At 43.8% G+C, this 15,284-nt stretch overlaps 1 protein-coding gene across 2 annotated transcripts in view; it reads left to right on the top strand.

Moving 5' to 3' along the window:
• Positions 1 to 15,284, top strand: part of ABL1 (ABL proto-oncogene 1, non-receptor tyrosine kinase) — a gene marked incomplete at its 3' end in the record, with an annotated part of 115,198 nt that overhangs the window by 52,265 nt on the left and 47,649 nt on the right. The window contains exon 1 of one of the 2 annotated variants that reach the window (XM_083721358.1): positions 1,781 to 2,169. The exons of the other annotated variant lie outside the window; for it this stretch is intronic. Coding sequence (XP_083577484.1) covers positions 2,085 to 2,169 — 85 coding nt within the window. The 5' untranslated portion in view covers positions 1,781 to 2,084. Of the gene's footprint in view, positions 1 to 1,780; positions 2,170 to 15,284 lie in introns of those variants that run through there. 2 annotated transcript variants of the gene reach the window in all.

Here is a 15,284-nt window from a genome sequence, read left to right as displayed (position 1 = left end):
TGTGACTATTATTATTATTGAATTTATATACCACCCTATCAGGGTGGTTTACGGAATAAAATCTATCCAGTGGATAGAGTAGCAAGTGGATGAGTACCACACTAAATATGTATAGCAAGGATAAAGCTCATGGATAACAGAGACAGGTTAATGAGAAAGGTTCATTTATTTCATAAAAGAAAGGACTTCTTCACGCAGTGCACTCACTTCCAAAGGAGGCATTGATGCCCACCAACTTTGAGCTTCAGAAGAGGGTTGGGCAAATTTGTGGAGGGTAAGGCCAGAAATGGCTACTAGCCATGCTGGCTATGTTCTGCCTCTGCAGTTGGAGGTGGTAATAAATCTGAATATCAGTTGCTGGAAACTGCAGGAGGGGCAGAGTACTGTTGCACTCAGGTCCTGCTTGAGGGCTTCCTATAGGGGCACCTGGTTGGCCACTATGAGCACAGGAGGCTGGACTAGAGGGACTATTGTCTTGATCCTATAGGACTGGTCTTACATTCCTAATATGGACCCCTTTCTTTCAGCATAGTTTTTTTTTTGGGGGGGGGCAGACAAATCTCCTGGCTTCCATTAGGATTAGCTTCTATATTCTCACTATATTCTCACTTTTCTTGTCTTTGAGTTCTGTTTTACCATCTCCAGAAAAAAATCTGAGAACCTCTGTCTCATGCTGCTGTGAAGCTAGAAAGCAACAGATAGTTGTCTAAACATGTCTACCCACTACCCACCCCTTAAGAATTTCTAAAGGGCTGAGGCCACCACCTGTAGAGTCTCAGCTGACCCTTTTCTAGTGAAGTGTGGGCGAGAATTTCAGTTTCTTAGCCTTTCAATAAGAAGCTGACCAGTTCATGCTTGTTGAACCAGTACAAGAACTGGAGCACAATGATCTTTCAGAATTCACACTCCTCTGAATTTTGCAACCATGTACTCCACGCAAGCAGTAAGTATTAATAAAGAGCCACTGTGGTATGGTGGCTAGTGTCAGACTAGGGCCTGGGAGAAACCAGAATTCAAATCTCCACTTGGTAATCTTGGTCACTGCCTCTCAGCCTCACCTACCTCATAGGGTTGATGTGAGGATTAAATGAGGAGATAGATATAGAACCTTGAGCTCCTTGAGGGGGAAAAGGTAAGATATAAATGCAATAAATAAGTAATAAAAAACAAAAATGCACAAATTAGAAAAATGTGTACGATGGTACCTCGGGTTAAGTACTTAATTTGTTCCGGAGGTCCGTTCTTAACCTGAAACTGTTCTTAACCTGAAGCGCCACGCCGCCGGAGCACGATTTCTGTTCTCATCCTGAAGCAAAGTTCTTAACCCGAGGTACTATTTCTGGGTTAGCGGAGTCTGTAACCTGAAGCGTATGTAACCCGAGGTACCACTGTACATTAATGAAGATAATATACAAAAATGCATTAACTAGGGTGAGTTGCTTTGCAAAAATGTGTCTGGTCTTGGTCAAAACTGCATACAGAAATGAGTACGTTAGGAGATACTTACCCTAAAACACTTATGAATTTTCACAATTGCAGTTAGGAGATACTGACCCTAAAACACTGATGAATTTTCACAATTGCAGATTGCTGCAGAAGTGTGGAGAACTGGATTTAGGATTTGGAAAGTGAGAAACTCGAAAGAAACTGAAATTGTTAGTTTCATCCCTCCCCTCCTCTGCTTGGAAAGCGGAGCCATGAGGGGTTAACATGGGATGGGCGTTCCTTTCCTGATGTCACAAAGTCAGACAACCAAAGCCTGAAGGGGGCCCTTTGTTGGCAGTTCAATGTATGCAGCCTCTGCTTGAGTTGGATGTAGGACGGAGCTGGAAAGTGGGATGGCAAAATTTGGGAGCTCTCATTTGGAGTAATTCATCATAATAGAAAATCAAAGAATCATAAAAAATGGATGATCCACTGCGTTGACTTCTTCAGTTAACAGTTTTTAAATGAAGGCTGGATTTGTAGCCTATTTGTGTGTGTATGTACCGGAGGGAACTTTTGTGTGAAGTTTTCAAGAGGAGAAGAGGAGGAGGAGGGGAGGAGATAGCAAGCCTACAAAACCAAGGGCCTTGCTCTAACCGATGAAAATGTTGGAGATCTGCCTGAAATTAGTGGGTTGCAAGTCGAAAAAGGGTCTCTCTTCATCATCCAGTTGCTACTTGGAAGGTGAGTTCAGAGCTGCAGGGTCATTTGGTGGGAGGGAGGAGAGGGAGTAGTTAATCTGTCAGGAGGGCCCCACAAAAGCAGAATTCTTAGCTCCAGACTCACTTTGCCTAAGCCTCTGTTCAATTGTGCTTGTGCTTTTCCAGAGAGGGGCCAGCTGCATTGATAGGGGACTGGGCTGGAGGACTTCAGAGGGCCCTTCCCCAGAGTTAGCCTCCACTAGATGGTTTTAGTCCTTGCATGAAGGGTAGGGGGAGCTGTTGGGGGTGGGGTTGGCGGCATCAAAGAAGAAGCTTATTTTTTAAGCAGTTTCTGTGTAACTTTCAAACCAGGTGATTTTTATTAACCACAATGCACAAAAAGTGTGTTCGATTCTCTTCCATTTATGGTTGGAAACTGACGAATGCTCACTGACAATCTGCTAACAAAACCACGTATCTGTGCCTTGGGCTTCTTTCTTGCCGGGAGCAGCCCAAGAGGTTGCTTTTCAGAGGAGAGGATGAAGCCACCCGGGCCTTTGAAGAAGAATTTTAAGTGAGACCCATTCTTGAAGAGAGATTTGCATCAATTGATCCAGAAAGTTTATATGTACGTGTGTCTTGGGGTTGTGTAGTGCTGTTAGTTTGTTTTTTAATTCTTCCTTTTTGACGCAGATATTTTATTTGCATCGTTTAAACTTCACTTCTGTTGGCCTTCTACGTCTTTTAACTTCACATATATTCTTTGGGACATGTCCTTAAGATCAGCACAAGACCTTAAAAAAAAGCCTTGCACAAGATCTAGAAGTGAAAAGAGAACCTTTTTTTTTTTTAAAAAAAAGCTATACTCTTCCTTTGGCATATTAGAGCTCAGGATTCAGTTTTCAACTTGTGTCACCAATTGTTCATTTGGACTTGGTCAAGTTCTTTAACCTTTTGTCCCAGTTCCCCCAGGGATCAATGGCACGTTTTCCCCCATCCAGATTTTTTATTCTTTCTCTTCTGGCATTGTTTGGACTGTTGAAGCAGACCATGGCTTTCTTTTCTTTTCTTCTAGGGCTTTGGACAGTGGGTTGGCTGAGGCTTTTGGATGTGGCTCATATACAAACATCATGCATGCCAGGAGCCTCCTCTTGTTCATCAGTTTAGCAAGCGGAAATGAGAACCCGTGACTTCCTTGAGCCAGTCAGCAATATCTGTTTCTTGGAAGGTTGGCCAGTGAATTCTCCACAAAAATAGTTCTGAAAAGTGGATCATAAAAGCAGATCTTAATAAGTACCTTCAGAGCAGGAATTGCGGCCTGCTTGTAATCATTTGTTATATCTGGGGTTCCAGGAGTTATTGAGTTTGATTTTCAACACCGAGCAAAAGCAAAGGCACCCCCCCTTTACTCAAAATTTCCATCTTCTCAGTCAATTCTGCTTTTTTTAAAATAGAAAAAAATGCCATCTTATTGTAACAGTTGTCTGCCATTAACATAAGTTCTACTTGGAGTAGAGCGGGGACACAAAGAATCAGGGCTGGGAGAAAAATAAACACATTTGTAATGCGAAAAATTTATAGGAGCATTCATTAAAAAATAATTATCAGGCACTGGCTCTATGGAACATTAAGGTGAAAGGGGTGGGAGGAAGGAATACCGGACACCTAGGAATGCAGATCTGACTCCTAAGAATTGGGACCCTATGCTATGTCATTCCATAGCCAGCTATCTAGGTTGGGAAAGGGTTAAAGGGTCCTGGGTCAAGATCCCTTCAACAGCTCCACAGATGATTATTAATAATAATAATAATAATAATAATAATAATAATAATAATAATAATAATAATATATTTCAATTTATATACTACCCTTTATCAAAAGATCCCAGGGTGGAGTATAGCATTAAAAACATATTAAAGAACATCAATGATAGAAACAAAGTAAAAAGCATATTGACAGACAGCATAATAATAATAATACTACTAATAATAAGATAATCATCATAATAGTCCCCTCCCCCACACTTTTACATGCCATAGATTATTTAATAGCCATAGGCCTGGGTAGATAGGAATGTTTTTGCCTGGTACCTAAAGACATGTAATGATGGTGCCTGGTGAACCTCTTTGGGGAGAGCATTCCATAGTCAGGGAGTCACCACAGAAAAGGCCTGTTCTTTGATGCCACCCTCCAAACCTCTCTGGGAGGGGGGAAATAGAGAATGGCCTCAGATGACAAGTGCAGGGTCTAGGTTGGTTTGTATGAGGAGAAGCGGTCCATAAGGTATAGAGGTGCTGAGGTGTATAAAGCTTTATACGTCAACATCAGCACTTTGAATTTGTCCTAGAAACTAATCGGCAGCCAGTGCAGTTGTGCCATAATTGGCACACACCGTACTCTTAAGCTTCTGTTAGAGCTCTTCAGGCTGTCAGAACCCAACAGATGCTTGCCATTATGTTTCGACCATTGACTTTCTTGACTAGACCACTGTAATTCTCTGTGTGTAGGACTGTTCTTGAAGACTGTCCAGAAACTTTGGCTGGGGCAAAATAAAGCTGCTAGAATAGCCATGCCAGTGGCGAGGACCTTCCAGTCTCTGTGACTAATGAATGCTACCTGGTTGTTTTGGCTAGGCCAAGAAAATGCCACCTATTCTACATCTGAAGTGGGGTGTGGGGCAGAGAGAGACATGGCTGGCTGAAAGGGGGCTTGCAGTTATCATTGATTAGAAGCATGTGGAAATCTATGTGCACCAACAATCAGCTGATCAATTTAGCTTGCAAAGCAGTTTGAACATTGTAACTTGCAACCGTTTTGCTTTAGTTATATTGGTTGCCAGTTTGTTTCCAGGCTGAATTTAAAGTACAGTGGTACTCTGGTTGCGAACAGGATCCGTTCCAGAGCCCCGTTCACAACCTGAAAGGAACGCAACCCCCTTCTGCACGTCTGTGCACGCGCAGGTCACGATTCACTGCTTCTGCGCATGCGCATGACGTCATTTTGCGCGTCTGTGCATGCACGAGCAGCGAAACCGAGAAGTAACCCTTTCCGGTACTTCTGGGTCACCACAGGATGCAACCTGAAGCAAACATAACCTGAGGTATGACTGTACTGTATCTGCTTTCCATGCAGAATGTCCCTGGTTCAACCCCCAGCAGTATCTCCAGGTAGGGCTGGGAGTGCCACCTGCCTAATACCCCAGAGAGCCACAGGCTGTCAATGTAGACAATATTGAGGTAGATGGACCGATCATCCAACTCTATATAAAGAAACTTTCTATGTTTAAATGCATAATAAAAAAGGGACACAGATTTACATAAAAGGCAAATTTAGAAATAATGAATGAAGCAGGGGTGGCCAAACGCTCCAGATGTTGTTGGACTCCCATAAACCCCAGCGAGCGTTGCCAATAGTCAGTGGGATGGGAGTTGTAGCTGAGCAACATCTGAAAGTCCAAAGGTTAACTCCCTTTGCTTTATAAAGAAATACAGCACATTTTCTCACTCCATATCTGTAAGGGTATGTATATAGAAAAAGATAGATGGATAGATCCTGCTCTATTGTACCATAGCTGTGTGCCAGTTCAGCTTGCTGTCCTGGTGCTATCTGCAGATGAGCAACTTCGGGGCCTCTTCTGCTGTCCCAGACTTTCCTATAAGATGTAAGGTGGTGGGCACCAATAGAATGTCTTTAAAAGAGGATTAGACAAAGTCATGGAGTAGTAAGGCCATCAATGGCTGTGTTCTCCCTCCACAGGCAGAGGCAATCTGCCTCTGAATACCAGTTGCTGGGAGTCACAAGTGGCAAGAGTTGCTGTCAGGCTCAGGTCCTGCTTGTGGGCTTCCCATTTGGGCATCTGGTTGCCCATCATGAGAACAGAGTGCTGGACTTGATGGTTCATTCCAGCAGAGCTCCCTATGTTCAGACCTACTGTGGAACCAGAACCTCCATGCTCAGAGGCAGTCTCTTGCTGTATACCAGTTGCTAGGAATCACAACTGGGGAGAGTGGAGCTGCAGTCAGGTTCTACTTTGTGGGCTTCCCATTGTGGCATTTGTTTAGCCACTGGGACCAGAATGCTTTACTGTATGGGTCCACTTTGGCCTGATCCAGCAGCCAACCTCTTATTATGTTCTTATGGCCAGATAGCCGTTTAAATTGAGGACTTCTCTCTGTCAAGGAAAGCACATGGTGTCCCCCCCCCCCACCATGTTGCAGGTCTCTCGAGCAGGGGTCAGCAAACTTTATCAGCAGGGGGCCAGTCCACTATCCCTCAGACCTTGTGGAGGGCGGACTATATTTTGGAAAAGAAAAAAGAGAATGAATTCCTATGCCCCACAGATAACCTAGAGATGCATTTTAAATAAAAGCACACATTCTACTCATGTAAAAATATGCTGATTCCTGGACCATCCGCAAGCTGGATTTAGAAGGCAATTGGGCCGCATCCGGCCCCCGGGCCTTAGTTTGCCTACCCATGCTCAAGAGTTTTAAGCAGAGGTTCCCAAACTGAGGCTTGAAGGTTTCTTGTTTCAAGACTTCAACTTCCTCTAGTGGCTGGGCTCTTTATTGCCCTCCTTTGATGTAGCCACTGTCTGCATGGAGATAATTAAGCATTACAGAAACACCAGTAGAAAACATTACTCCAATTGTTATTGTTGTTTAAATTACAATAAAGTAGTTTCAGATTAATCCTTAGGAAGAATGTTCTGATAGTAAGAGCTGTTCAACAGTGGAATGGACTCCTTCGGAAGGTGGTGGACTCTCTCCTTCCTTGGAAGTTTTTAAGCAGAGGTTGGATGGCCATCTGTCAGGGATTCTTTAACTGTGATTCCTGCATTGCAGGGGGTTGGACTAAATGACTTTTGGTGTTCCTTCCAACTTTGTACCTGGATATGAAAGACACTGCAAACTCACAAGCCTTGTCTGAGTGTTCAGCAGACATAATAAAGAAGTGGAAGGTGTGATGAATTGCTAAACTACAAACTGTATATACTGATCAAAGCCTTGTAGCTTATTTGAGTTATCTGACACTGCCGTTCAGCAATCAGGTGGAATTTATCACAGCATAGTGACCATGTTACTGTGCCTCTTGCTTTGCCTTTATTGGGAGGGTGTGGGTAAAGAACCTCTGATTTTTGCACTGGCAGAATGTAGCCCTTGGTTCAGAGGTTAAGAGTTGCATTGGTTGGGAAACTGCCCTACTAGAAAAACCAGCTAACTAAATGAAACTATCACAGGGACAAACAAAGGAGGCTGCCTTCACCCCATCACATACACACGCCTAGAAGACTATGATCCCCCCCAAAAAAACCCCACATACGAATCAATATAGTTACCTTAACCCAGCAACACCCCCCCCCCATCAAAACACACTGCAGCCAGTCAACAACAACCAACCATGCCCTGGGCCCTCTGATCTCTCCTCTGCCAGCAAAAATAAGGCACCTATCCACGCAACACTTGCAAAAAACCCCCACTCATATACTTTGTAAAGGATGAAAGGATTTTTAAAATAACATTTTTATGAAGTCTCCAAAAAAAATTTAAGGCATTTATCACCATATACAATTTTTTTAACATCCAAAGTTTCTTATTGACTTCCCACCCCATCTTCTTCGTAAAGAATGAAAGTTTACTATCCCTCTCACCCTGCTTCTTTTTTCTCCCCCTCTCTCGTCAATTCTCTTTCTCCCTCAGCCCCACATTGCCGGCAACAAAAAGGTCTCAAATTGACTGTAATTGGCTTGTATGAAATACTCTATGTCTTGAAAACAGAGACACTGGATGTACTTTTGTTACTAATGGAATATATTTTAATAAAAATTGATATTTAGAAAAGATTTGCATTGGTTGCCCCGTCCACTTTTTGCCTCTAATCCCATGCCTCACTGGTGCCATGCAGCCCCTGGAAGGTTGTCCAAGAGGGGAAGTGGTCCTTGGGGTGGAAAAGGGCTGAAAAAACAGTGATGGAAATAGTGTAGGGCAAGATCATCTTGGGAAATATGAAAGACACGTCCATACACACACACACACACACACACACACACAGAGAGAGAGAGAGAGAGAGAGAGAGAGAGAGAGAGAGAGAGAGATCTATCACTGATGCTGAGCTCAGGATACCATCATTTTGTGACACACGATTAGGTTTCGCCAGGAGCTGGGCTTCTTCAGTTTTGTCCTGAGGTTGTGAAATGTTCCCTTTTGGGAGACTTGCTCATCCCCTTTCAGAGACTGACAAAAACATTATTTAGTCTGCCTAGACCCGTTGATCCTACTACTGCTGTTTGCTCTGCTCTTTTAAAAGTTTTATTGGGTTTCAACTGGGCTAAATGTTGTGTTTTAATCATCGTGGCAGTGTCTTAGATGTTTTGTGTCAAAAACAGCTTTGATAACTACCGTTAAGAAGTAGTTGGAAGGACACTTCCACAGTGGCAGAGCATCTGATTGGCATGCAGAAGGTCCCAGGTTCCATCCCCAGCAGCATCTCCATGTAGAGCTGGGAAAAGACAATCCCTGAAACGCTGGACAGCCACTGCCAGTCAGTGTTGACAGTATGGAGCCAGATGGACCAAAAGTCTGATTTTATATGAAGCAGCTTCTTGTATTCTTATTTGATTCAGCTCTTTATTCAGAATCATGATGACTAGAATCTTTCTTTGGGGGGGGGCATAGATGAATGGTAAAAATGCCTGTTTTGCATGTAGAAGGTCTCAACTTCAAACTCTGGCATCCCCAGTAGGGCTGGAATAAAACTCCCAGACCCAAACCCTGGAGAGCTGCTTCTGCCAGTCAGTGTAGACCAGGGGTCTGCAACCTTTAAGACAAAAAGAGCCACTTGGACCCGTATCCGAAGAAAAAAAAACCTGGGAGCCGCAAAACTCATCATTATAAAAATAACTTTTCCCTCACTTTTTCATTATTTCTTTGTTTGACCCCTCAGAATTACTCCTCATAGAAATAAACGTTAAATTAACAAGTTACCTTTTTGTGTGTGTGTGTTCTTCACTCCCCTTCAAAACAGTGACCAGCGTACATGCCCCCTTTCAATGTAGCGGACGGGTGGGAAGGTGACGTCGGGACGGTGTGTGACTATCACACTCACCGCCCCCATGCGACGTCACAGCCAGTACAGTGCCTGCCACAGTGGGGAGTGTCGGGGCGCACAATGCGCCTCCTCCCCTCGCTAGTATCCGCCCCGGAGCCGCGGCAAAGGTGTAAAAGAGCCACATGCGGCTCTGGAGCCGTGGGTTGCCAACCCCTGGTGTAGACAATGGTGAGCTAGCTGGACCAAGGGTCTGACTCCACATAAGGCATCTTCATACATCCCTAGTGGGTAAATAGTTTTGTGAATTGTGGTGGATTTTTGTTTTTGTTTTAAGCCATCACTTTGCTAGCTCGAGCAATATTGCTCCCTAACACAGTGGTTTCCAAAGTGGAATTTCCTTGGGGGGCGGCACTGAGAGGCAAGGGGGAGGCAGGGGGTGCTGGAGTATCAGACTTTGAAAAGCTAGTGTCACTGGATCAAGTCATCAGTTTTGTTGAATTAATCAAACTGAGAAGTTTGAACTGGATTTTTACTAAATGTGCAATTGTTACTGTTTTTAATTTTATTGTGCTGGTATCTTCCTTAGTGGCTTGTGCAAACTCTTTTTCTGAACAATCCTTTTTCTAGGGTAGGGTAGTGGGCACTGGGGATGAGTTTATGGAACCATGGGGGTAGTGGCCCAAAAAAAGTTGGGGAACTACTGTGTTTGTGGTGCTTAATCAAAACACCCCCATTACGGCTTCTACAAGGGTTGTCTCTCCCCCCTTCCCTTCCTGCTTGATTCCACCTGGTAAATATTATCTTAAGAGGTTTGAAGAACCAAATGGTTGACAGCTGCAGCTCCCACCCTTTCTAGCTCTCCTCTTTCTTCCCAGTTTGGATACTTATTCGCACCCCCTTTTTGCATTGTGAAAAGGAGTAGATCAGATGCGGGGTGTGTGTGCGCTGCTGTCTGTTCTTGCTGCAGATGTGGTCTCAACAAACGAACTGCATCCATATGTCTCGAAGAGAGGATAAAATTAACTTGCTCTCGCTGTATTTTTATTTTAAAACACAAGTTACTTTTAAAGCAGAGAATTTTCCCATCAAAGCAAAAGCTAGTTCTTGTAAAAACTTAGCTCAAATAGAGGAGAGAAGGTGTGGTTCTTGGGGAACCCTCCCCAATTCAGTGCGCCCTGGTTCAAAAAACCCCCAAAAAAATTGTAACCAGAGAAGTGATTTCTTTCACTGCCAGCCATTAGATTCTGTAGACATTCCTGTATGGTGAAAGTATCTTGTTACAGTAACCCCAGAGTAGCCTAGTGAAGATTTGACGTTTGCTGTGGTTCTTAGAAAATGCTGGGCTCTTTCTCTACGTGATTTGCAAGGATATGTGTTTGAACCAAATTCCAATTTCCATAATTGGGAGAACTGAAGCATTATCTATACCCACCCACCCAAATTCAGTTCTGATCAAAATACAACAGATGAAATCCAGTACCAGAAAAGCGCACAGTTTGTGCTGTTTGAACCCTTAATGCAGAAAGGTTGTAGCATTTTGGAATATTTAAGTCACACCCAAACTATACATTTAAAGTGATGTAAACAAAATCTGCTCCCTTTCCCTTATGGGGTATCCAAGAGCCCGTACAGAGTCCTTAAGTGGGTTCCCTATCGGCAGAAGAAAATAACAGAGGCCAACCAGAGAATATTGAGAAGCAAAGTGGCTAGTAAGCCTGATCTTTATTGAACTGTTGCAACAGGGTCCTCACATCACATGCAAGAGGGAGGAACAATCCAGAACAATGGTGTGCAAGCCCTTATATAGACTTTTTGAAATTGCCACCCTGTAGCTTAAGGCCACCCCCCAGTACATCACACATACATCACAGAAAGAGCGGTCTACAGCAGAATCCTAAGGCCAGGATACCTGATAATGGTCACTGATTTCATTACTTGTACAGTCTGGCTACACTTTTGTGATGGTCAATACTTTAGTTCCTGAATCCAGGTCACAGGCTTACCCTATTCATACCCAAATGTGCCCTTAAGGCAGGATTTTATGAGCACAGAGACAATAGGGAGGCTTTTCCTATTTCCATCCAAACTGCAGAGGAATATTTGAGGTGACTGAAAGAGTCAAAATGACTTTAGGACTGTTTTCCTATACTGTTTCAGATATGTGGGGTGTGTGGGTGTGTGTGTGTGTGTCTGTGTGTCTTTGCCTGGTACATTTATGAACATTTATTTTATATCTTAGACCTTATAATTCTTATAACAAAAGCATTCTAGTTCCACGTTAACAGACAGAGCTTCCACTCTAGGAATCCTGGGAACTGTAGTTTGAAGAATGCTGACCTCACAGACTTACAGGTTCCAGCAACCTTAACAAACATTTACCTAGATTCTCCATGGCTGTTAAAGTGCTTTAGGAATGCTTTAAATGCAGGGCATGGAGATCACCTAAGTTTAGAGAAAATCTGAGTAAGAGGTGACATGATAGAAGTTTATAAAATTATGCATGGTGTGTAGAAAGTGGATAGAAAAATGTTTTTCCTCCTCTGTGGTAACACTTGGACTTGGGGACATCCAATGAAACTTAATGTTGGAAAATTCAGGACAGATAAAAGAAAATACTTCTCCATGTTGCACGTAGTTAGACTGTGGAACTTGTTCCCACAGGAGGCTGTGACAGCCACCAACCTGGATGGCTTTAAAATAGGATTGGACAGATTCATGGTTGAGACGATGGCTACTAGCCATGATTTCTATGCTCTGCCTCCACAGTTGGAGAGAATCATGCTTCTGAATACCAGTTTGGAAACTGCAAGAGAGGACAGGGCTCTTCTACTCAGATCCTGTTCTGGGGCTTCCCGTTGGCTCATCTAGTTGGGCACTGTGAGAACAGGGTGATGGATTAGGTGGGCCATTGGCCTGATCCAGCAGGGCTTTTCTTGTTATTGTCAGATCTGAAACTTCAGAGAGCTTCATTGGAGTGCTTGAGAATTGCTGTAAATAGTTACCATTGCATTTAGTTTGTGTGCTGTCTTTCTGTGTAGATGTATCCCAAAACTGTTCACAGCTCAAGACTAGCAGTACAGGAACAAGGGTATGTGTGAAAACATTATTACGATTTCCAACTCGGACAGCCACTCCAGAAGGATCCCATGGTTGATGGTATTGAAAGCTGCTGAGAGATTGAGGAGAATTACTGTAACGGGGACACATCTCTTCTGTTTCTCTCCTGATAGAAGTAATCATACAGGGTGACCAAAGCAGTTTCTGTGCCAAAACTGCTAAGCCCTGATTGAAATGGATCTAGAAAATCAGTTTCCTCCAAGAGTGCCTAGATCTGGGTTGTGACCACCCACTCAGGTACCTTGTCCAAGAAGCAGAGATTAGTAACTGGCCAGTAGTTTTTCCAAATCCAGGGAGGATTTTTTGAGGAGCGGTTTTACCACTGCCTCCTTCAGGCAAGGAGGGACCACCCCCACTCACAATGAGGCATTAATCACCTCCCTGGCACAGCCAACTGCTCCCTCTCTGCTAGTTTTTATCAACCAAGTGGGGCAAGGGTCCATTCCGCAAGTGGTCACCCTGACCAATCCAAACATCTTGTCCACATCCTTGAGCCTTGCAAGCTGAAACTCATCCAACACAGCAGGACTAGGAAATGCTCTGTACACCCCACTGAGCAGAATCAAGATCCTGGTGGATGCAAGCAGTTTTATCCTCAAAATGCTTTGCAAACAAGTCACAGTGAGCTACCATTGGTTTCTATCACCTTTTTTAGGTCAGACTGTAGCAGGCCCCATACTACCTGGGAAAGCTTCTGGACAGGACAATGCGGATGCAATGGAAGCACCAAAGTAAGCCTTCTTTGCAGGCTTCACTGCCCACTAGGTAGGCCCAATGATGAGCCCTCACCATTGTTCAGTTGCATTCAGCCGGATCTTTCCTCCACTTGCATTTGACCCATCTCCTAGCTTGTTTCCTCACCCTAACCTCTGGAGTATGCCACACATCAAACTGCTTCCCTTACAAATGACATGCATTTCATGCTAACTGTTGCTGTCCAGACAGGTGTCTCTTATTTTGTTTGATGAAGCTAAACAGCTTTTGTTAAACATGGGACAGGTGTGTTAGTGTTTTGCATGAAGGGGGAAATAAGTCCCTGTCTTTCTCTCCTTCATTATGCATTTCTTCCTAGGCCTTCTGCTGCTTTGTTTGGTTCCAGACTGTGTGTTTTCCATCCATCCATCTCCTCAGTCTCCCCAGTGAATCTAGTATCTTGCTTCCTCACAAAAGGCTTGGCTCCTGCCTATCACCCATTTAAAAGAAACACCCAGTTGTAATGAAACTGGGTGTGTAGTGTCATGGGAAGATGTGTTTCGCAAGTGAAAGGTCATATGCCTGCAAGATCCCTAAAAATATTTATTTACACACACACACACACAGAGAGAGAGAGAGAGAGAGAGAGAGAGAGAGAGCAGTCGCTGTAGCAAATTATTTGTGACTGCACCATGTGCACAGTGAGCGTGCATTGATTTCTTTTCCCCTCTGATTTCCATTGAGCATGCATAACAGGATGCAATCTTAAAGCAGCAAATTGGAATACAGGCGAGGTATCCTTTCTGAGTTGCTCAGACTTTGTGTTGGGCACCAGGGTACATGATCTGGCTGTATGTTCTCTTTGCTGATAGATTAAGACTCTGCCTATCTCTGTTGAGCAGATCGCACCTGTGTCTGATGTCACAGGTGCATGATGGTGATGCGATATTTAGAAAATTTGGCACCACCTCTGCCTGCTACTGGAAGCCAAAGCTCTGTGGTGAAGCCCACATTTTATTCATGCATGCATGCATGCATGCACACACATACATACATATATACCAGAGTGGTTTACAACCGCAGTAAATATATACTGCCCGCCGCCTGGCCACCTGCAGGGAGACAGTTCCACCCTGCCCTCCTCCCATTTCTGTGGAAGGAAAGCCACATTCTTGTCCATGGGATTCACCTCCCAGCTACTATAAAAGTCCTGCTGCACCTTTGGGACTGTGGAGACTCCAGTCCACAAATGCTGCCACTGTAAGGAAATGTGCAAGTCCTCAAAAAGTGCACCAATATTTGTTCTTGTTGCAATGTGCTAAAGCTAGTCTGGTGGAGATTAGCTGTAGTGGAAAAGTTAACTTAAAAAGCAGACATTGAGGGGAGTCAGTCTGAAAAGTACAAGCTGAACATGAGTCAACAGTGTGATGCAGCAGCGAAAAAAGCTAATGTTATTCTAGGCTGCATCAACAGAAGTCTAGTGTCCTGATCAAGGGAAGTCATGGTATCACTTTATTCTGCCTTTGTCAGACCACAGCTAGAGTACTGTATCCAGTTCTGGGCAATACAATTTAATAAGGATACTTATAAGCTGGAAGTTGTGCAGAGGAGGGCAACCAAGATAATCAGGGGTCTACAAATCAAAACTTATGAGGAACAGTTGGGGGAGCTGGGTATGTTTAGCCTAGAAAAGAGGAGACTGAGAGGTGATATGATAGCATTTTCCGTCTCTAAAGGGCTGTCACATGGAAGATGGAGCAAGCTGGTTTTCTGCAGCTCCAGAGGGCATGACCTGAACCAGTGGCTTCAAGTTGTAAGAAAGGAGATTCCGACTGAATATCAGTAAGAACTTTCTGATGGTAAGAGTAGTTCAATAGTGGAATGGGCTTCCTCAAGAAATGGTGAGCTCTCCTTCTTTGGAGGTTTTTAAGCAGAGGTTGGGTGGCTTTCCATCATCGATGCTTTAGTTGAGATTCCTGCATTGGACTAGATTACCCTCATGGTCCCTTCCATCTCTACAATTCTGTGATTAAATGAAAAACCATACTAAAGTAGTTAACATCAGAAATTAGCTATTGTGGAAATATGTATACGTAATAGCCTGCATAGGGCTGGTGGAATAGAAATGTTTTCAGCAGATATTTAAACGCTGAAATAAGGTGCCTGCTGAATCCCTACTGGCAGAGTATTCCGCAGGACTAGGCCAATAAAACTAACGGCTTGGCTCCTTGTTCTTGTCAAATGAGTCTCACCAATTGAGGGAATAACTAACAACCCTCCTGCAGGTGGTCTCAGTGATTG

This window comes from Podarcis gaigeae (genome assembly GCF_964106915.1).
Source record: "Podarcis gaigeae genome assembly, chromosome: Z".
In the NCBI taxonomy this organism is placed as follows: Eukaryota; Metazoa; Chordata; class Lepidosauria; order Squamata; family Lacertidae; genus Podarcis; species Podarcis gaigeae.
This window is presented reverse-complemented; position numbering and strand designations above follow the sequence as displayed.